This window comes from Eschrichtius robustus, chromosome 1 (genome assembly GCF_028021215.1).
Source record: "Eschrichtius robustus isolate mEscRob2 chromosome 1, mEscRob2.pri, whole genome shotgun sequence".
NCBI lineage: Eukaryota > Metazoa > Chordata > Mammalia > Artiodactyla > Eschrichtiidae > Eschrichtius > Eschrichtius robustus.
In genome coordinates this window covers 138,338,983-138,360,984 of record NC_090824.1, presented here as the reverse complement: position 1 = coordinate 138,360,984, position 22,002 = coordinate 138,338,983, and the positions used below count along the sequence as shown (strand labels likewise).

General features: G+C 53.8%; 1 protein-coding gene across 1 annotated transcript in view; it reads right to left on the bottom strand.

Annotated features, from left to right (window-relative positions):
* ACSBG1 (acyl-CoA synthetase bubblegum family member 1) overlaps positions 1-22,002 on the bottom strand; it is a 55,033-nt gene that overhangs the window by 12,375 nt on the left and 20,656 nt on the right. Inside the window, exons 2-5 of the mRNA XM_068537372.1 lie at positions 13,478-13,578; positions 1,013-1,233; positions 463-551; positions 41-161 (exon numbers count right to left, since the gene is read on the bottom strand). Of these exons, the coding sequence (XP_068393473.1) occupies positions 41-161; positions 463-551; positions 1,013-1,233; positions 13,478-13,578 (532 nt within the window). The remainder of the gene's footprint in view (positions 1-40; positions 162-462; positions 552-1,012; positions 1,234-13,477; positions 13,579-22,002) is intronic.

Here is a 22,002-nt window from a genome sequence, read left to right as displayed (position 1 = left end):
CCAGCCTGACCCCCGTGGCCCTGGTCCCCTTCCTCCAAACCTTCAGGATCTTTTCCAGCTGCTTCTGCGTGTCGACCACGATGATGTTGGCACGGCAGTCATGGGCGATGTACTGGCAGGCTTCAGGGGAGCTGGTTGTGTAGATGCCAGTGACGATGCCACTGCAGGAGACCCAGGAGGATGCGTGTCTGGGCAGGTGCAGCGGGCCACCCCCTTGGCCCAGCCCCCTGCCCGACACACCCACAGCCCCCAGGCCCAGAGAGCTCCCGTGGCCCAGACAGGCGGCTCAGCCCAGTCGCCCCAGGCAAAGCGGGGACAAAGGTGGTGCTGGAGAGGGCCCCAGGGAAGAGATGGGATGTTGGGGATGGGGTTGGGGGCCCCTAGAAAGAGATAACGACCCTCTCTCCACTCTCTGCCCACCTCCAGCCCACTGGAGACCCTGCCCCTCCCTCAGCCACTCACCCTGCGAATACTGTGCCCACTGCCGAGAAGAACCACTCCGGGGAGTTGAAGCCGAGGATGGCCACGCTGTGGGCCCGCTCCAGGCCGAGCTCCAGGCCAAAGGCAGACAGGCCGGGTCAGCCTCTCATTCTCACCAAGCCCCCTTTCCAAACTGCAGGGGACCCTGCCGCCCACCTCAGGGACCACCCTCCCAGGCTCCCTCATTAGAGAGTGCCCTGGGGGACCAGTCACTCAACAGCCCTTGCTGCCCCTCCCAGGGCCTTCCCGGGGAGCCCATCCCTCAACCCAGTGCACCAGGCTTCCCAGGCCCCTTGAATGGGACAAAAAAACGAGAAGCTCGTGTCACGTCCTGGCACATGGCAAGGGCCCAGTGAACGTAAACCCTCAGCACCAGGCCAGAGCGGACAGTTAGCTCAATAAATGGGCTGGTTTTTACTGTTATCCTTTCTAAGGGCTTGCCCCGTGGGGCGTCGGAAGGAGGCCTGTGAGGGCCAGAGCTGGAAGGCAGGGCTGGGGAGGGGAGAGGCTGTGCCTTGAGGGGCTCCCTCACCTTTAGGAAGCCCTTGGCGGCTTTGCGGGCCAGCAGGTAGTATTGGTTGTAGGAGATGTGCTCCCACATGCCCTGTCGCTTGAAGCCCAGAGCGCTGAGGTCCCCGTACTTGTCCAGAGCCTCGTAGAACATCCGATGCACAGTGTAGGGAGTCTGTGGGCAGCTGGGGTCTATGCGCAGGTGGACGCGCCCATCGGCCCGAGTTGTCCACAGCGCCTCCTCTGCAGGGTCCAGGAGACCACAGCTTGGATCGTGCCAGCCCAGGGTTGTCCCCAGGGAACCCTTGGTCCTACCTTAAGCAGAGCTCCCAGGCCTCTGGTCCCAACAATGCCTTGGGCACTGGGCCAAGGGGGCTGGCAGACACACCAGGAGGCTGCCTGGAGGGGGAGGTCTGACAGTCTTGAAGGATGGGCAAGCCTTTAGGGATGCAGCAAGGAGGAGGAGAGAGAATAGCTGGAGGGGAGGAGGAGGGCCTGGGGACCCTAGACATTTTCCTGCTTTCATGCCAGCTGGGATTTGCCCCCTGAGGGTGGGCAGTCTGCAGTGGGTTTGTGGCTGCCCCAGAAGAGTGGGACTGTCAGATCCTTTGGGGTTTCTACCCTTCCTCTGCCTCCTGAGAATGGGTTGGGGACAGACCCAATTGACAGAAGGTCAAAGCATCAAAAATAGCAACGCTTCCAAGGGGCTAGAGGAGACTGAAAACCAGCAGGCTCTGATCACTAGCCTGGAAAATTTCCCAGTGCCAGGAAATAATCTAACCATCTCTGCTCACTCTTGCCTAGTGCCAGGCCCCGTGCGAATCCCTCACATGGGGATCTCATCTAGTCTGCACAACATGGGTCTGGTAGCCCCATTTTACAGATGGGGCAGCTGCAGCTCAGAGAGGTTCAGTCATTTCCCCAAGGTCACACAGTGGGAAAGGTATGCCTGATGCCAATGCTCACACTTGGGACAGTGTCCCGGGCACAACCTAGCCTTTTTTACTGTGTGCGGTAGGTAGGAACAGAGCTTTAACATTTAGCATGCGAGATGTGAGGTGAGCTGTTGAACCTCTGAGTCTGTTTTCTCAGGGGAAAGGTGAGGGTTTAGTTCTCATGGATGATATGAGGGTCAAAAAAATGAAAAAGCCTTGGCATATAGTTGGGGCTCAATAAATGCACGCTTTTGTTCCTCCTTTTTCCAAGTTCTCCAGATCATTTGCAAAGGAGGCTTGGATGGGTCGTCTAGATCCTTTTGTCCATGAGGCCACTTTTTGGGGCCATGGCGGTCATTCTAAAAAGGTGACCCAAGGGTGGGGGAGTGAGGGCTGACTAGGACCACAGGGGCTACCCTGCCACCTGCTAGCCAGACCCATGCTGAGATGGAGAGGTCCCACCTCCTTGGATGTCCATCTCGAGGCGGGACCAACAGGGGTCCTGTGACCAGCCCTTCCCCGAGGCAGCAGATGGACTGATGACCTTGTCCCTCCTGTTCAACACTCTAAGGTTTCATGTGGACCCGGAAGTTGGCAGGAAGAGGTAAAGGTCCTGGGGCTGGGACAGGAGAGCCCATCCTTCCTCCCATGGAGGCCAAGGATGGGGGACAAGGGGACATATTCTGGCCCAAGCAGAAGAAGGGAATGTCTGAGGCAGGGGAATGGCAGCCTGGGAAGGTGGGCTGGGGCAGAGAGAAGGTCACCCAGTGCCAGGCCTCGTGTATTGACAGAAGTCAGAACCATGCTGGCTGGCGTCCACCACCTCCCCAGACTGAGACCCATATCCCCAGGTGGAGGTGTGAGCCAGGGCCGCTGAGGACCGCTCTCCAATTCCTCCTCAGACATCTCCAAGCCCCTTTCCCATATCCTGGGACCCCAGCCTGGCAGATCCCAGTGATCAACCTCTTTAGGGTCTCCAGCCGCTGCACAAAGGTGAAAGTCCATCCACGTGAGCAGACCAGGGCAAAGACACAGGCTGTGGAGTCAGGTCAGCCTGGGTTCCAATTCCGTTCTGCCACTCCCTGCTGTGTGACCTTGGCAAGCCTTTCTCCTCCTAGCTCCATTTTAATCATCGTCAAGCGCAAGGGGTTGGCGAGGTTATGGAGAGACTAGCCCTCATACAGGTGGCGGGAATGTAAAACGGTGCAGCCATATTGGAAGCCAGTTAGGCAGTTTCTTAAAAAATTGAACATAAATCTACTATACAACCCAGCAATTCCACTCTTAGGTATCTACCCAAGAGAAACGAAAACACACATCCCCACAAAGACTTGTACATGAATGTTCATAGCAGCGTTATTTATAGTAGTCAAAAAGCGGGAACAACCAAATGTCCATCAACTGGTAAGTGAAAACTAAATGTGGCCTCTCCACACAACGGAATACTATTTGGCACTAAAAAGGAACAAAGTACTGATACAGGCAACACCATGGATGAAACTCAAAAACATGTTCGGTGAAAGAAGCCAAAAGCAAAGGACCATGTATTGTCTGATTCCATTTACATGGAATGTCCAGAAAAGGCAGAAATGATAGAAAGCAGATTAGTGGTTGCCTGAGGCTTGGGGTGGGGATGGGGAGTGACTACAAATGGACACCAAGGATCTTTTTGGGGTGATGGAAAAGTTCTAAAATTGGATTGCTGTAATGTTTGTACAACTGAAAATTTGCTAAAAATCATAGAAAAAGTGAAAAATCATTACACTTAAAATGGGCAAATTCGATGGCATATAAAGTACATTTCAATAAAACTGCTTTTAGAAATGGGAGGAAGGGGAATTCCCTGGTGGTGCAGTGGTTAGGACTCCGCGTTTTCGATGCTGAGGGCCTGGGTTCGGTCCCTGTTCGGGGAATTAAGATCCCGCAAGGTGCGTGGCACCGCCCAAAAAAAAAAAAAAAAAAAAAAAAGGGAGGAAGAATGGAACGCTGACACACGACCTCCTCACCCAAATTGGGACAAGAATTCCGTGAGGTAGCCCGGCCTGCGTGCCCAGAGCCTGGCAGAGTCACCTCCCAGTAGCTGGCAGTTCTCTTCCCTTCCCTGGTACAGATTCCTCTTGGTGCTTAGACCAGAAAAGGCAAATTTCTCCTGTGGGTCCTGCTAGATACTCACGCTCCACTGCATTTACCTGTTCCCCGAGGCGTGCCAAGATCATCGCAGCTAAGGCTTCCGATCTGCTGTGAAAGCTTCCCTCAACCAAAAGTTTTAACTTTAACTCATCATCTTTTAAGTTATAACCTTTTTAAAAAAATCACAAAACAATACATATTTGTTCTAAGAAATAGGAAACAATTTAGAAGTACATGATATAAAATGGGATAGGGCTTTCTTAATGCTGCCTGTCTAGGTAACCACTGTTCACATTTGGTGTATGTCATGCTTATACAGATATACGTACAAGGAATTCGTTTTAATTTTGTTGCTGTTGTTTTTTTATCCAAAGGGAAAAAAAAAAAGAATCATGTTACTGCTGTATTAATCAAGGGTAGCAAACCCAAAATGGCCATAGGGGATAGGTAGGTAATGTACCAGCTTCATAATAAATAAGAGTAAACAATAAATGAATGAAGAGTCCCAGAATCTGCATGTGAAACACAGGGGCACAGTCTTCATTTTCACAAAGAAGCAGGCTCCCTCTCATCTTCCTTGAGACACGTGGCCCTCGTAGTCCACCTTTTGTTTCTCCGTTTTTTGATAAAGACAGAGAATAGTGCAACGTTTTACTAAGGAAAGCTGCAATACAAGGGCAGTGATCACTGCCCCGACCCCAGCCTCAGTGTCAGGGAGGCAATATGGAGTGGTGGGGACTGGGGGGTGGGGGGAGCACACGCTTCATCTACAGGAGTGGCTGCTCCTTGGCTCTAGGATTTGGTGCCCAGGAGGAAAGGAAACCGAGGGCTACCGGAAATCTGGGTGTTTATGTGTAATCATCTGATTTTTAAATGTTGGCTCCTACATTCAAACAGCCATTAGCCAAATCATCCATTTTTAACTTCCGTGACATTAACGTATCTCTCTCATTGTGTGTGTGTGTGTGTGTGGCTGTGTTGATATGGCTCCGTTGGCCATATCATAATTTCATATCATAATGTACATATCACAACCACTTCCCCATTGAAAGACACTCAGACGATTTCCAGCTTTTAGCCCTTAGGCTTTCCGAAGGATAGATTTCTAGAAGTGGATTTACTGCATCTGAAGAAAAAAGCACTTAAAATTTTGATGGACGTTTTGGACAGAGTTCCTTCATCTGATTTCTTCTCTCCCACTAACTACACGGTTCTGCCTTTCCCCTGTGTTAGTTTTTTATCTCATGGTGCCTACGCTTTGGGGTTAAGTCATCTCACATCCTTCTCAGAAGGAGCAAAGAAGGAATGGACAAGGGAAGGAAAGGCAGTTGGTCTGTGAGATGGGTCTCCTCTTAGCCCAGCTGCTTTGTGACAGGGATGAGAGGCCCAGCCCCTGGTGGACCCACGCCCTTCGGGAAGGGTGACCAGGCAGTGTAGCTTTCTCTCTACATTTACTGCACAGGCTCAGCTGTCTGAACCCCAGACTAGCCAGAAGGGAAGACTTTGGTGGGAAGGGGCCTGCCCCTGCCCTTGGCCTCCCAGAGGCCCAATCATTCTCCTGCCCTTGAAGGAATTAGAATGGGCACAGCTCCCATTTACTGAGCACCCTACTTGTGCCAGGAGGGCTGCGTGCCATCTTGTTCTATGATCTCGTGTTTAACAACCCTCCATCCTGTGAGACTCACAGAGGCTAAGTCACTGCTGGCAGAGCTGGGATCCCAACCCACAGTCTGACTCCCAAACCCACACAGTTCCAGTTGGCCATGCTGGGGTCACGGTGGGGTTCTAGGCCAATCCCAGAACCCACATCTCCCCTGGGAAAGGACCGTCATGCCTCCTGCCCAAGTCCTGCGCTGGGGCTGTGGCTCGGTGACCTTGGGCAGCCAGGACCTCCGGCCACCGCCTCTTCCTACATTCCAGAGGCTCCCAGAGTGACCTTTCTGAACCCAAATCTGACCTGTTGGAAAGCCTCCCACATCTCCCCTTGACCACAGGGTGATGCCCTCCCTGTGGCCTCTAAGGAAGGCCCTCCCCACAGGGGCTCGCCAGTCTCTGCCCACCTCAGCACAGCCAACCTGAGCTGCTCCCGGTTCCCTTCATTCCCACCCACCCCCGGGCCTTTGCCCATGCTGTGACTCTGCCTAAAACACCCTTCCCCCATCACATCCACCTCTCCCACGTTTCAAGCCCCAAGTGCCAGCCCCTCACTGGGGACTTTAGTGCCTGAGCCTCACTGCGGGCCGAGTCCTGGTTGGGTCTGCCTCTCCCACCAGGCTGGAGGCTCTCAAAGGCAGGTCTGATTCCTCCCTGGGTCCTGAGCACAGAAGCCTGGACCCGAGAAGAGGGCAGGGGGCCTTAGCGGAAGCACAAGTCAGCCTCTGTCCCATCCCAGTCCCAGAGGCTGGACTGAATGACTGTGTGTCCAGGGGACCTGGGCCTTTCCCTCTCTCCCCTCCTCCCTTCCCCCCAGGATGGCGTGAGGGTGGTGAAGGACACATTGCTGCCCAAGTACAGAGAGAGGCGGGCCCCCAGAGCAGATGCCTGCCCAAGTGGGCCACGGCAGGCTGAACCTCCGTCCTGCACGCTTGAGAGACTCCAGGTAGGGCCTGGCAAGACCCAGCCCCACTCAGTGTCCTCCTGACCTGAGTCCACCACAGCTCAGTGGCCTCAGGCTTAGGAACTGATGGAAGCGAAGATAGATGGGCCTCCCTGCCCGCAGTGCCTCGTCCTCTCCCGCTTCTCATGTCCATGTAGCCCCACCTCTGGGCCTTTGCTCACACCATTCTCTCTCCCAATCTCATCTCTGTCGGAAGAGACATCTCTGGACAGCGAGGTAGAAGACCAGGTCTTAGCTATCAGCAAGGTGAGCAGAGCAGTCAGAAGGGGTCCTTTGCCCACAGAGCACTGGATATTGGCCCTGCTCTCCTGGCCACAGCAATGAGACCAGAACCCCATGCCCTGCACAGGGGCCATGAGGTCACCGTGCTGGGCCTTGCCCCGAAGGAGCACTCCTTGTGGGCGGCGACTGATCCACTCAGAGCCTCTCTCTTGCAGAGTTGGCCTGTGACTTGCAGAGATCATGACAGATCCACCGAGATCAGGGGGTGGTAGGAGTCCTAGCACAGTGTGGGGAGCAGGGAGGAGCAGGCAGCGGCAGCGGGGCAGAGAGGGGCTGGGTTTGAGCAACAGTGGTTGTCACCAGAGTGGGGAACCACGGAGGCCTATTTCTTCCCATCCCCACTGAACACTTTCTAAGCTTCGTTTCTTCCCTGCCTGTCCTCATGATAACCTCCATCAACTAAAGCCATCTGAACTCACCTACCTACCTACCTACCTACCTACCTACCTACCTTCCTACCTACCTACCTACCTGGGTTTCTCCTAAAATCAAAGAACATGAAGTAGCAAAGATGTCATTAGACAAACAGACAACACCCACTGTTGGCAAGGGTGCTGTGCCATTTGGAAGTGTGAATTGGTATGACTTTCCTGGGAGCAATTTAGCAATAAATATCAAAGGGCTTAAAAAAGTAGTAACTTCTGACGCAGCAATCACACTTCTAGAAAGTACCCATGGGAAACAATCAGAGACACATAGAACGAGAACAGGGAGATGGATATCTTAGCAGCTCTGTTTCTATTAACAAAATCATTGGAAAAAACCCAGTGTCCAATAGGGGGACATGACAAATTCATTGGAGTACAGCCATATCATGGATTCATAGGCAGTCATCAAAATAGTACTTAAAAAATATTTAATGACACAAGGAGATGTCCAGAGTATACCCTCAATAGAAAAAAAGGGAACAAACAAAAGTGCATGTAAAAATGCATAGACAAAACTAAAAAGATCTGCCATCAAAGTAATATTGTTAAAAAGCTTAGCACATGGTGGGTGCTCAAGAAATCTCTCTCCGTCCTTTCTGACTAGACTCTGAACTTCTGATGCAAGCATTGGACTTGCAATAAATGTTTGCCAAAAGAATAAATAAAACTAAACATGTGATGCCCATCAGGGACATAGACTGAGACCTCAGTGGTGGGGGAGCGGTGGGGGGTAGGGCATCCTTGAGAAGTGGAGGCAGGGCATTCCTACACATAATACCATCAGAGGGAGAAGAAACTGAGTCTCAGAGGGGGAAGGAATGGCCAAGGTCACAGCAAGTTAGGGACAGAGCTGGGACTGACCGGGACAAGACCTCTGACTGTCAGCTGCTTTGCATCCAGTGGCTAGGGGGCTGGTCAGCGAATGAGGTTTAGGCTCGGGGGTCCATGGTCTATTCCTTTGGGGATGGTGTTGGCAGAAGAGGAGAGTGGTACCTGAGTCCCCTGACCCTCTGCCACAAAGTAGGCTGCTCAGAACTGAGCAGGAGGGAGGCATCACGAGTGGGTCCAGGGCTGCCGTGGTACCTCCCAGCCTGCGTACCTGCAGGTGATTCCTTGGAGGATAGCAGAAATGTAAGAAATCAGGATGGGTTGCCAGACCCTTAAATTTGTCCCCATCCCCTCACCTTGAAACTCAACAGGTGCATAGGTCTATCCCATGCCCAGCCATCTCACTGCTGCAATAACAGCCAAAACATGCCCAGGAGCCAATCAAGGTCCCTATCACCCAGCAAGGCACCCAAGATCCAAACCAGACCTGATTCCGAAAGGTATCCAATGGTTAGATCTACGGGTAGATCTACAGAGAACCCAGCTAGCAGGCAGCCTGCAGCCAACAGCCCCAAGCACACACCCAGAGAATGTCCGCTGAGTGCTGGGGGTGGGCTTTCCCAAGGCCCCGCTTGCACTTTGTCCTGCCTCTCTCTCCTCTCCCTCTCTCTCTCATGTTGCCCCACCTCGTCTTGGCCTCACCCCGGCCTGTGTCTTACAATCGCCCATTATGCTGAGGGTGGTGAGGCAGGCAGGGAGCTGTGTTCTCTGGGGCTCTGGAATAAAGGCGCCTGAACAGCAGAGGAAGTCACTCTCAATTAGCTGGGAAAGGGAGAAACACTAGAGCAGAGAGGGGAAGCCCGGGGTGTTTTCTGCAGCCTGTGGGAACGGCCTTGGAATGAAGCTGATTAAGCAGAAGGAGGGAGACACTGATCCTGGGTAAATGTGGTTCTAGGGCCGGGACAGATCTCTTTTTTCAGGGCACGGCATCCTGCAGCCCCTGCTGCAAAGGCCTGTCTGGGACGAGCACCAGGAGGGTCCATTTTCATACAGGGTCCCTTTGCTAAGGGTCTTTGGAACCTGCTTGGCCCCAGGCCAGGCACTCTGGGGATATATGAGGGGAAGAGGCCACGGTGGCTTCAGGACATGATGAGAGATTAGGGTGAAGGCCTGCCTGGGCCAGAACAGTTTGTCCAGCCCTTGGCACACCTGTGGCTTGACAGAACTGGACGTTCTGATTAGGGAAGAGTTTTTACAAGGATCCCCAGAGGCTCTGCTTTTTTCAGCTGGCGGGGCTGAGATTACCACCTGTTCCCATTTCCTCTGACCTCTGGGAAGTCCTTCCTACCTTCCCTACCCCCACTCCCACCAGAAGCTGAAATGACAGCGGATCCTCTGCCTCACACTGTCCCAAGGGCCCCTCCCTGCCCCCCAGCTGCAGGCTCTGAGCTCCCTGAGGACAAGGGTAGTACCTGTCTCCTTCCAGTCGAAACACCACGCATGCCCATGAAACATTTGGGAAGGGTAGGAGCGTGGGACAGAGGGAGGCCTGGTGATCAAGCTGGGCTGAGCTCCCAGCCTCCTGACCTCCAGCTCAAAACTCCCCAGTGGGTGTGAGAGTTTCCTAGGGAGAGTGAGTGTAGGGAACAGGCCTGGCCAGCACCTCCACCAGCCCCATCCCCGGCAGCTGCTTCTCTTGGATCCCCTCCTCTTCCCTGTGGTCTTGACGTTGACTTGATCCAGCTGGGATTCATGTTTCACCCAGAAAGGGCTAGAAAAAAATGTATGTCTAGGCCCAGCACAAGGCTGCCTTTGTGTGGAGGTCAGATCCCAGCTGCTCCGTGGCCCAACTCAGTGGAGCTGTCCCCGGGAGAACAGCCATCTGGGCAGCTCAGAGCCCAGCCTGGGGACCAGAGCTTGAGGACCCTCCAGCTTCTTGGGAACTCAAGGAGACCCAGGTGAACTCTGATTCCTGCAGGCAAGCCTCCAAGAGCTCTCCAGAGGGACTGCAGCTTGGCAGTTAGGAGGCAGGGGCTGGCCAGGGCATGCAGGAGGGGAGGGGACCACACCTAAACAGTCCCAAAGAGGCAGTGTGCCAGTTAAGACTTCCACATCGTACTAGCTGTGTCATTCTGAGGAACTCACTGAACCTCTCTGAGCTCGGTTTGCCCTACCACATGAGAATGATAAAAGTGCCTACCCCACTGCTGCCATGAAGAGAAGATGAAAGATGAAAGTTAATCCCTGAGCACAGAGCCTAGCATACGGTAAATGTTCAGTAAAAGTTGCTCTTATTAAGGGGGCAGATGTGTGGGGAAGAACAATTTAACTCCTCTTGCAATCCGCCGAAGCCCCCCTCCGCAAACAGTCTTTGGTACAGATAGTTGCCTTTTCTCAATTTTATGGAAATGGCAGCTTCGAGGCCCCTCCCCACATGTGGCTGCTCCAATATCCTCTCCCATACAGAGTGTGGAGCCGGGACTCTTGGAGCTGCTGGGGAATCGTGGAAATAAGCCCCAGGGCCAGGCCAGCACACGGTGGGCACTCAAGCCATGGTGAATCTGGATCTCACTGCAGCTGCGTTCCAGAGCCTCCCGCTCCACCCTTCAAAACCCTGGAGGCTACACGAGTTGGGGTTGGGAGGAGTGTGACCCACAGGGCAGGCTTGTGGGAGCCAATGAGGTCTGCTTGGCACTGCCCTGGGCAGTGCCTGGGGTCCCTTGGGCAGTGGTGCTGAGAAGCCTCCTCAGCCCCTCCCAGATTGTCCCCTTCTTCTTATCACCAGCCCTAGATGCTAAACTCCCAAGGGCAGACCACTCAGCTCAGGCCTAGGCCCAGAGGGAGCTTAAACGACTGAGGCCAGCTAGAGGTCCTCCTCATCCAGGAAGCACCCTGATCACCCAGTTCCCAGGTAGCAGGCCTTCCTGCCTCAGCCTCTGTGTGCCCTTCACCCAGAGCCTGTCTGCCCTCAGACTAGGAGTTCTCTGAGGCCAGGATACTGTCCATCTCAGTATCCCCAGCAGCCTAGCCCTGCGCAGAGGATGGAGAGTCCAGGTTTGCCCCCAGCCTGGCTGTCCCTACCAGGTTCCTGAAGTCCTGATAAACCAGAATGGCCCTGCTGCCTCGCCTACAGTTGCCTACTCCTTCCCCACCCCTCCTTTAAAGTTGGTGCCCCCTCCCCACCCTCGGCCCTTGCCTGGCCCCTGGCTGCCAGTCCTCTCTGATGGGTCCCTCTCTGGGATTCCCTACCCGCTTGTTTGAAACCTGTCTATTCTCTGTGCCCCACTGCTGCAGGGCTGCCAGATGCTAATTAAGATTAAGCAACTGAGGCCCAAGGGGCTCGGATTACTTGTTCCTCCTTGGAAACACTCCCGACACGGAATGCTCCACGGGACACTGAACTTGCCTCACATTGGCTCCCTTCCTGCCCCTTGAGTTGCAAAACACCAATGCCGTCACTCACAGTCAGGACTTCTGAGCTCCAGGGCTTTGCTGTGCGAAGTCCCCGGGTGCTGACAGCTGCTCTTTGAGCGCTGCAGAGAAGGAATTATCCAGTCCAAGGAAAGAAAGCCTGAGCAAACTGATGGGACCTGCCAGAGGTGACGCAGCAACACAGCAAGTCAGTGAGCTGCCCTGGCTCTCGGGAAGAGAGTGTGGCAGTTGCCTGGGCCCAGCTGGCCCCTCTCCTGGGCTCTCTCGGTGCCTTTCAAACCCTTCCCCTCAGAAATCGGTCAATCCTTTCCTTGGTCCAGGTCCCTCTTCATCTCTCAGGAAGAGCAGAGAGGCAGAGTCCACTCCAGGAAAGTGCACACCTCAGGCCAGATCCCTGCCAAGGCCACCCCAAGACACCCAGCCTGGGAGAGGGGCAGCTTGTCTGATGGCAGCAGTGAGCCCCGCCACGGTGAGGGGATTGGCGTTTGGTCTCCAAGGGACCAGGCAACCTGGGGAGCAGGGTATCCGAAGCCCTGGTCTGGTGTCTCCCCTTGTTACACCTTTTACGTCTCAGCTTCCTCACAGACCATGGGCATGGTGACCTTGGCCCAGCTTTCTGCCCTCCAGCCCACGACAGTGCTTGTGACAGAGCAGAGAGGTCCCGACTCTGTTCCTGCCCTCACATCAGGCCTGTCCTCTGACCGTGAAAGCCAAGTCAGAAGAAACTCTGAGGGAAGAGTCTTCGGAACAAAGGCCCCAGTCCTCTCCCCCTTCCTCCTGCCCCTGGTTCTGGCCTCTGTATTGCCGCATTTGGGGACCCTTGGAACTGGCCTCCCCAGCTAGTCCCACTTCGAATGCTACCACCCACTCCCCTAAATCCACAATCCCTGTCTAGCCACGAGGAAGACCCCAGATGTACCCACATCGAAGAACATTCTACAAAATACACAAGCAGTTCAACAGTCAGCTTGTCATCTCCCCCGACCAGCTCCCACCCAAACGCCCAAGGGAGCGAGAGTGGCCTCCGGACCACCAGCTGGCTTCTCTGAGGAGCCTGAAGCTGGGCAAATCACAACTGGGAAAACCAGCACCTGAGAGGCGACACAGACCAGCGACAAGACGGCAACAATGTACCATCCCAAGGACGGCACTGAACCCGGGAGGCAGTGACCCTCTGTGCCAGGCACCGATTGCTTGCGTTTTTTTTTTAAACGTCTGTTGGTGCTACAATATTGTTGTACAGCCAATAAAAATGAACAAAAGCTGTGTTATTATCATTTTGATGACTTGCCAGGGTAAATGATAACTCTGCCTCTCACAAGGTGCAATTATCTGGAAGTGAACGTCCTTAAAAGAGCATGTGGCCTCCCAAGCTTCCAAAAACAACTCTGCCAGCTCGGGCCGGCCAGCCTGCCCCTGGGCCCAGTCAACCAGCTTGGACTCTCCAAGGCCTTGCTTATCTGGGCCTCCTCCCATCCTTCAGCAACCCCGAGCCGAGATCCCAGGTATCGACGTCTTGCCCTGGATGAGGCCCCAGCTGTCTTTCTACCTCTGACCTCTCTCCTTCCCAAACTTCTTGAAGAAAAAAACTTCCTCCCACTTCCTTCCATCAAGCTTGGCCCTGATGGCGGCAAAGAGGGAAGGGGTGTGGTGGGGTCCCTGGGGCATGGAGATCAGCAGGATTTCCGCCTGCCCCGTCCCCCAAAGTTCTGTCCTGTGTGGGTCCCCTGGCTTGCTTTGTTAGTGTCCCATCAACCCCCTCCAGCACACCCAGCACAGCTCCATCCCTGCCCTGGACCACCCTACTCTGCCCAGCAGCCTCCCACCTGGCTCACCTGGAGAATTCAACTGGGCATCTTTCACCTTCGCTGGGGACGAGAGCTTGAGAGCATGGCTTAGGGGCTCTTTGGAGAGTGTGTGCCCGTCAGTCAGGGAGCTGGCAGGGGAGGGGGAAAACAACTGTTAGAAGATGGCAGACTGGCCTGGGCTCCCGATGCTGGCCCAGAACACGTCTCAGCAGCCCCGGGGGTGACGCTGGCATCTCTGCCTCCCGGGGGAGTCAGGGGACAAGACCTTAGTAGTTGCAGGAGCTAACCTCACCCCCACGCCACCCTCTCCCTTCAGGTTCTAAGGACCCAGTAGAAAGAAAAATCAAGTCCTGCTCTGCTCTGATTTGCTGTGAGACTCTGGGCAAATGCATGCCTCTCTCTGGGCTCAAGCGTCCCCATCTGGACAGAGAAAGGCTTGGGGTCTGGCACTGGAGGATTCTGAGCACTACTCCAGTGGCATGAAAACTTTGAGGGTTGGGAGGTGCCCCCACCCCCTTTCTCTCCACACCCACCAGCCCTCAGTCTTTGGGAATAGCCATGCTTAGAAACTCAGAGTGGAGCTGAGGACACTCCTACAGCTCTCATGAGTCCTAAGCAAGCCCCCAAGTGAGGCCCTCTCCCCCGCAGTGGTGTCTGTGAGTGTGCCCTATGTCCATTCCCTGATGGACAGAACAGGCATGGGACCAGGGAAATCTGGGGCTCTTGCCATCTGTCTTCACTCCTGGCCCCGATCCCCCTTGCCTCCCAGGCTTGGCGGCTCTGGACAATGAATCTCCTCTTCTGCTCAACACAGCCCACGGGGTTACTGGGCCTCCATTATCAACTCAGCCTCACTGCTCCTTGACATGATTCCTCCTCAGGGTTCAACTGGCCAGACCTCAATCTCCTGGGTGGATGAGCAGATGGGGTTCAGTATACACCTCAGGGTCAAGCAGGATTACTCAACTCCGGGGACACCTTTCACAGTCATCGGGTATGTAAACAGAGCCTACTGGAGTTGTGCAGTGTGCAACCTGTGCAGCTGGTCTTGGCATCCCTGAAGGCAGGACACTGGCTCCAGGGAATCCCACCTGTCTGTCGGGGTGGGGCTGGTCCCATCCCTACCTAGTCCCCAGGCAGCTTGCTCAGTTACCTGCTTCTCACATTCGTCCTTACTCCTTGCTGGTACCGCAGGTTCAAATTAAGTTTGCAAACACATTCAGGCCCACCTGGTGGCAGTCTGTTTAAGAACCTGAGATAGGTTTTAAAGCAAAAGACATCATGAGGTTATGAAGGGAGGGCAGTGAGGAGGAGGGGGATGAGTGGGGTGCCAAGCTGGTCCCCTTCTTGGGAACTTTGTGAACAAGGCTGGGCCACGGGGCTGAAGCAGCCTTTCTGTTGCTATGGTGACCTGCTCCAGGGAGGCTGCCGGAAGGACTGAAAAGATGACAAAGCATGCTTCTGGGGTGAGGCCTGCTGTGCCAGGCAGAGGGAAACAGAGGGTTCTGAACACCGTGGGACTTGTCCTGCTGACTTTGGATCATCGGTTACTGCCATTACTCTCTTGGATTGTGGAGTAAAAGCTGCCTCCACCTTGGGACAAAGAAGACTATAATGTTATCAAATGGCTCCTGAGCTCTGGGCTCAGACAATTACAGGGCAAATGGGGGGACACGCACATAACTAGGCTGAGGGTCCCACACTGAGAGTCCGGGGGAGGACTGTGAACTTGGTGTAACATCCATGCTCTATCTCGGCCCCTGTCCTCAAAAGATAGGGCTGCCCACAGGGTAAACCCAGTGCTTAAAGCCAATCAGCTTTTGAAAACACCAGCTGTGGGCAGCCACCCCCAAATCAGCCGAGGCATCGCTGGCTGTGATCTCCCACCGTCTTAACTGCTTCCTCACAAACAAGCCTGTTTTTAAATCCTCACCATCAAAAGGTACAGGCAGCATTTCTGCCACCTAATAAAATTTGCGTAAACTGGTTCTGGTTTTAAAATAGCTAAACGGGTTTCCCTGGTGGCGCAGTGGTTAAGAATCTGCCTGCCAATGCAGGGGACACGGGTTCGAGCCCTGATCCAGGAAGATCCCACATGCTGCGGAGCAACTAAGCCCGTGTGCCACAACTACTGAGCCTGCGCTCTAGAGCCGCGAGCCACAACTACTGAGCCCACGTGCCACAACTACTGAAGCGTGCATGCCTAGAGCCCGTGCTCTGCAACAAGAGAAGCCACTGCAATGAGAAGCCCGCACACCGCAAGAAAGAGTAGCCCCTGCTCGCCACAACTAGAGAAAGCCCGCGCAGCAACAAAGACCCAATGCAGCCAAAAATAAAATAAATAAATTAAAAAAAAAATCCACCTAATTATCCAAATGAGTAAAGTATGCTCTTCCTCTTGGTTTGAACCTTCAAGATTTAGTCCCCTTAGGGGGAGGGTATCCTTGTCCATCATCTGAAACAGAATTTGCTGGACCTCCCTATAACTTTTTCCTGCTCGCTTCACTCAAGGTCGTACTAGTAACAAACTCTACAGGTCTGGCTTGTAACACAAAAATGAGCGAAACTGCATCGCGTCGAGGGCCATCTGCCCCTTCCCAAGGTGGCTGCTGCCTCACACGTCTTTGTTGGCCGTGGTCGTCTTTAGTTTTTAATCCTCACCTGCATTACTAGTGGTCACTTCTTGCCACTGTCACTGTGCTGGCCTCTAGCAGCTCATCTCCCTCCTACTTTACAGGGTTTTTTGGTAGCAGACTAGGAAATAAAATATCCAAGCTTGTTAGAATTGTCAGTTAACTCAGAGGAGATGGCTTCCAAAGTGGAATTTATAATGTTTTCCTCAAAGAAAAGAGATTTGGGGAGCAATCCCTTCAGTTTTGACTCCTCAAAAGCATTTTGGGCCCCTTCTAATTCTTGCTGCTCTTCCAGAAGGTACAAGTGGCTGGTAAATGACCCCAGTAAGCGAGGTACGACTATTATAGTCAACACGGTGAGCCTGTCAAAGGTGATTAACATGGGCTTCCCTGGTGGCGTGGTGGTTGAGAATCTGCCTGTCGATGCAGGGGACACGGGCTCGAGCCCTGGTCTGGGAAGATCCCACATGCCACGGAGCAACTAGGCCCATGAGCCACAACAACTGAGCCTGCGCGTCTGGAGCCTGTGCTCCGCAACAAGAGAGGCCGCGACAGTGAGAGGCCCGCGCACCGCGATGAAGAGTGGCCCCCGTTCGCCGCAACTGGAGAAAGCCCTAGCACAGAAATGAAGACCCAACACAGCCATAAATTAATAAATAAATAAATTAAAAAAAAAAAAAAAAGGTGATTAACACAGTATCCTTGTCATTCTGGAATCTTAGACTCCTCCTGGAATACAGCGCTCCAGACCTTGGCTCAGTCCCAGAGGCGGAAGTTCCTAAGCAGCAGAATGACAGTAATGGTGGGAGAACGGCCCAAGGAGGCTGACTTGCCTCTGCTTTTCTCATTCCTACGAGGAAGAAGAAGATCCAAAAAGTATCCCTGGTGAGGACAGGAATTGCTCTCAACCCCAGCTCACGCTCCACACACACACACACACAAACACTATGAGCATCTTGCCTTACTCACTTTCACAGAAGCAAAAACTTCTTCAGCACCTGCCCAGTAGCACAGGGAGCAAGAAAACACTTGAAGGGCATGTATGAGCAGACATATTGTGAGGTGTGTGGGGCAGGCAGAGGAGTCTGGGAGAGCCTGCACTCTCCTTTCTCCTCCAATCTTGGCAGAAGAGCTGATGGGAACCATTTAAAGACACAGCCTGCCAAAAGCTTCCTTCAGCTCCTCCAGGAAGTCCTCCTGGATTATCCCCAACACCCCTCACCCTTGTAGCCCTCAAACACTCAGGTTTGGGCTTTGAAGGCCACATGTGGCTTGGGAAGCTCCTTGAGAGTAGGGGTCATGTCTGATTCAACCCTGACCTCTGTCCCTAAGTTCTCTCTGGCATGCAGTTGGAGCTCAGTAAACGTTGGTTGGATCTAATTGTTCCCAAGTTGTCACTATGTGTGTGACATGTAAGTCGAGGGGAGCCTTCATTTTCCATGTGAACCCCTCATGGATGGGGATCCATCTCCTCTTTATTTCTGTGGCTCTTTCTTCCCAATCAACCCTCTGCTCTGTGTGCAGTAGGTGTTCAATAAATGCTTTCTTGAAACAATAGAGCGTTGAGATTTACCAGAGTCGGCCTGTTCAAGTCACTTTACTTGCCGTACGACCTTGGACAAGTCACTGTACCTCTCTGAGCCTAGGTTTTCTGCCTAAATCCTATGGCTGTTGTGAGGATAAGAGGATACATGTAAAGTGCTTAGTACATCCACAGCTCTCACCCTTACTGGTGAACTCTCATGGATCTTTTGGGGAATAAGTAGGAGGAAATTCTTTGGTGAGATTAGGATGGTGACTAAGCAGGGTGAAAATTCCCAATCCAAGTCTGGGGGTCCAGGCACCCTGCCAAGCCTGGGTACTCTCCCTGGGAGGCAGCGTGGGGGCCGGGAGGTGGGAAGAGGGTGGGATCCTTGTTCCTTACATGGTCCTCAGGGTGGAGCTGGCAGACCTGAGCAGGAGTGCCTCTGGCATGGTCCCCGAGGGGTGGCCACACCCTGCGAGCTCACCGGGGAAAGAGCGAGAACCTCAGAGAGCTTGTCCCAGCGTTCCCTGGGAGAGCCGCATCAGCCCCAGAGAGGTCCAGCACCACAAAACCACCCTGCAATAGAGACACAGCGTGAGTCACCTCGTGGCCTGGCTGGGCTAGGGGGCACCTGCCCTCCTTCCTGGACATGACTCCCTGGCTCCCGGCCTCGTTACCTGACTGCAATTTACTGCCTCCTAAGCCCACATGCTCTGATCGCATCAAGAACAACACAGCATTGCAGGAGGCGGCTGTCTTTGGGCTCTGGGCTCTCTAGTCCCCAGGGCCAATCGGTCACCAGGATGAGCAAATACATCAAATTCTCTGGCCTCCTGCTTTGCAAAGACTCCTGCCCACTATTGGCAACCGCCCCGCCCCACACTCCCGTTTCTTGTTCTGGTTCTCACCTCTCTCTGTTCTGGGGGCAAAGGGAGAACCCTACTCCTATACGCCACAGGATGTTTTCAATGGCGGGCGTTGCCCAAATACTTTCCCAAATCCTGAAAACCCCAAGTAGGGAGAGGAGCAGTGCCTCCTCCAAATCCCACCATCCTGGCCACACAGGCTGGTCCCTCTGCACAGGCTGGAGCTCTCAAAGCAGTGACCTAGTCTGCAGTGCTGCTTCCCACTGGCTTCCCCTTTCCCCTGCACAGTGGACCCCACGCCCCCCACTGCTCTTTAGTCTGCACGACCTGCCTGTCTCACCTCAAAGATCAGTCCCCCTGAAATCTCTCTTGTGATTCCTGACTCCCAGCCGGAAGAACCCCACTGAGGACTTAGAGAGGACTGCATGCCGAGAGGGTCTGGCTGCTGCAGGGCGCTCACCTTCCTCCTTGGGGCTGGCAGGCACAGAGCTCAACATCCCCTGTGCTCCTTCAGCTAAAGCATCATGGGTGTGGGAGCCAGTGCTGCTGGGTCCCCTGGTTCCAGGTGATGATGCAGTGGGGCTGGGCATCAGTAGGGACCCGCCCCATCCTGCCTTGGGCTACAGGTGAGGTGTGGCCCCAGATACCTCTGACCCATCTGGCGCAGGTCCTAGCTGCTCACCTGTGAGGCTTACATAAAGAAGGCGGGAGGCAGGGGAGGGGCCTAGATGCCAGTGCAGGTGGGTGTGCTGGCTGTCATCCTTGGTAGAGCCACACGACGACACTGTTCCTGCCACTGGGCCCTCCACCTGGAGCCAGCCCTGGGCCCCAGGGGCTGGGCAGGAGGTTTGCATTTTTTTTTTTTTTTAACTTTTCTTTACTAAATGCACGTATTGTGCCAAGTGCTTTATGTGCGTTAGCTCTTTGCATTCTCCCAACAACCTAATGTGGAATGTAGTAATAGTCCCATTTTGCAGGTGAGGTGACAGAGGCCCAGAGAGTTTTAGACTTGTTCAGTGTCACACACCCAGCAAGAGGCAGAGATGGCATTTGAAATCCAGGTCTCCATAACTGGCCCTGAAACCAGGACACCACATAAGCTAGATCTAATCATTATTTGCATCATGAAATTCAGCCAACAGCTCCATCTCACATTGCCTCTGGCAAGCCCCTCTTCCATGGTAACAATATCTCTGCACGTTGCCCTCTGTCCTCAAACGCCCCCTCCACTGCCACCTCATTCCAGAGACTCTCAGGTTTGTGGCAGTAAACCTGCATCTTCTAAAACCTGGGCCATGCTCTCTAGAAACCTCCCTCCCAATCACTGTGCTGTTTCGCCTCCTACTCCCATCACCCCAGAGTTACCTCCCCACCTTAGTTTTCACCTGCCAACTGCCTTGGGGTGAGTGGGGATTGGATGAAGTAAAAAAATGGAGGCAGTCCCACTGGGTGTTAGGGGGAACTTAAGTCCTAATTTGAAGGCTAAGGGTCAGGGCATAGCAGCAGGATGGGGCAGGAGTTATTCCAAGGCCCTCCACCCAGTCAGATGGCAGATGACTTCCAGATTGCTACACTAAGCTGGCATGTCACTACCAGCACACCAACTTCAAGAGAATTCTGCCCTTTCAAATTCCAGTTTCTTTGTTTGTTTTTTGGCTGGGCTGTGTGGCATGTGAGATCCGCAACCAGGGATTGAACCTGTGCCCCTTGCATTGGAAACGTGGAGTCTTAACCACTGGACCACCAGGGAAGTCCCAAATTCCAGTTTATTTTATTTTATTTTATTTTTTATAAATTTATTTATTTTATTTATTTATTTTTGGCTGCGTTAGGTCTTCCTTGGGGCACATGGGCTTTCTCTAGTTGCGGGAGCAGGAGCTACTCTTCGTTGTGGTTCACGGGCTCTAGGCACACGGGCTTCAGTAGTTGTAGCCCACGGGCTCAGTAGCTGTGGCTCGCGGGCTCTAGAGCGCAGGCTCAGTAGTTGTGGTGCACAGGCTTAGTTGCTCTGCGGCATGTGGGATCTTTCCGGACCAGAGCTCGAACCCGTGTCCCCTGTATTGGCAGGCACATTCTTAACCACTGCGCCACCAGGGACGCCCCAAATTCCAGTTTCTTAATGGCCTTTTTCCCCAGTGATCCTTGCCCACTGCCACCTCAGGGCACCCTGACAATTTGGGTCCGGGGTGTTGGTCCTGAGCCTCCCATGAGTCATGAGCCCTTTGAGAACCTGCTAGAAGCCCTCCCCTTGCCCCGCCATCAATGCTTCCAGATGCTCTCTTGCAGTTTCAGGGCACCCAGGGGGCTTTGGAAGCCCATGCTATATTAACAACCAACCCAGTGAACCCCAGAAGGGAATGTGGACTCTTCCTCTTTCCTGAAGAGAATACGGGCTGCCCCTCTTCTCCTCCTCCTCCCGCTTTCCTAGTGAGGACAGAGCACTGTTGTTGATGATTGGAGTTGGCACTGGGGGTTGATGTGGGTGGGGATGGCGGGAGAAATGTCCTCACTTCGGCTAGCAGGAACATATGCCCAGATCCCTCAGCCCCTCCCGGGCAGCTCGACAACCACTCTGGATGTAGAGTTTCCAAACTGATGAGGAGGCTGGGCAAATGGGCTTATTCTAGGCAGGAGGGCTTGGGAAATGTGTCATCTTCCCTTTCTATCCCCTCTCAAAAGCCACAAGGTTGCCTCCCCCTGGCAGAAGCTTCCAACTGTTCTTCAGACCCTTCCTCCTTCCGGAAGCCCTCTGGGAGGGACCCCCAGCTCTCATGTTTCTTCCTGGAGCTGCCCTGGCTGAGCCCATCCCAGAGCACTTAACATTTAGCGTCTGGGTGTTACTTTTTAAAACATAATTGTCTACCATGAGATAAAAATCTTAAGCCCATATTCTCAGAGCTGGAAATGATCTCTTCCTGCCCCATGACTGACGGCTCCCTGAGGGTCCTCCTTCCTACTATGATTATTGACTGAGTGCCTCCTCTACAGACATTGCAGGGGGCCTGGGGGCAGAGGTGAGCCCAGTGAGCCTGGTCCCTGCCTCGAAGGCTTAGAGATGATGGGACTGACGGTCAATAAACAAAGATGCATTCAAGGTCACTGTGGGGTCACCAGACCCAGGCTGGGGTAGGGGGTACAGTGAAATTAAAGGGAGAAAGTTGGATAGGGGTGAAGGTTTATTTTATGAGAGGCAGAGGGCAAGCGTCACAGGCAATGGTGCCGCAGGGGAGGCTGGTGCAGACAGAAAAGGATACAGGGCCCTGGTCATAGACTCAGGCTGTGGACCGTCCCTGGCCTTCGTCCCCCAGCTCACAGGGGGACCTTGGCCAATGCAGAGATCTTTTGGGGATCCATGGTCTCTTGGAAAGGGTGAGGACAGGGCAAGGGTGGTCTAAGACATATCCCCCCAGATCCACCAGAAGGAACATATTTGGGGCAGGCACTCAGGGGCCCTTGACTGTGACTGAGCCCACAGTCTAAGGGCCCAACAGCAGAGTGTTTGCTGAGAGGCCAAAGGCTAGTCCCAGC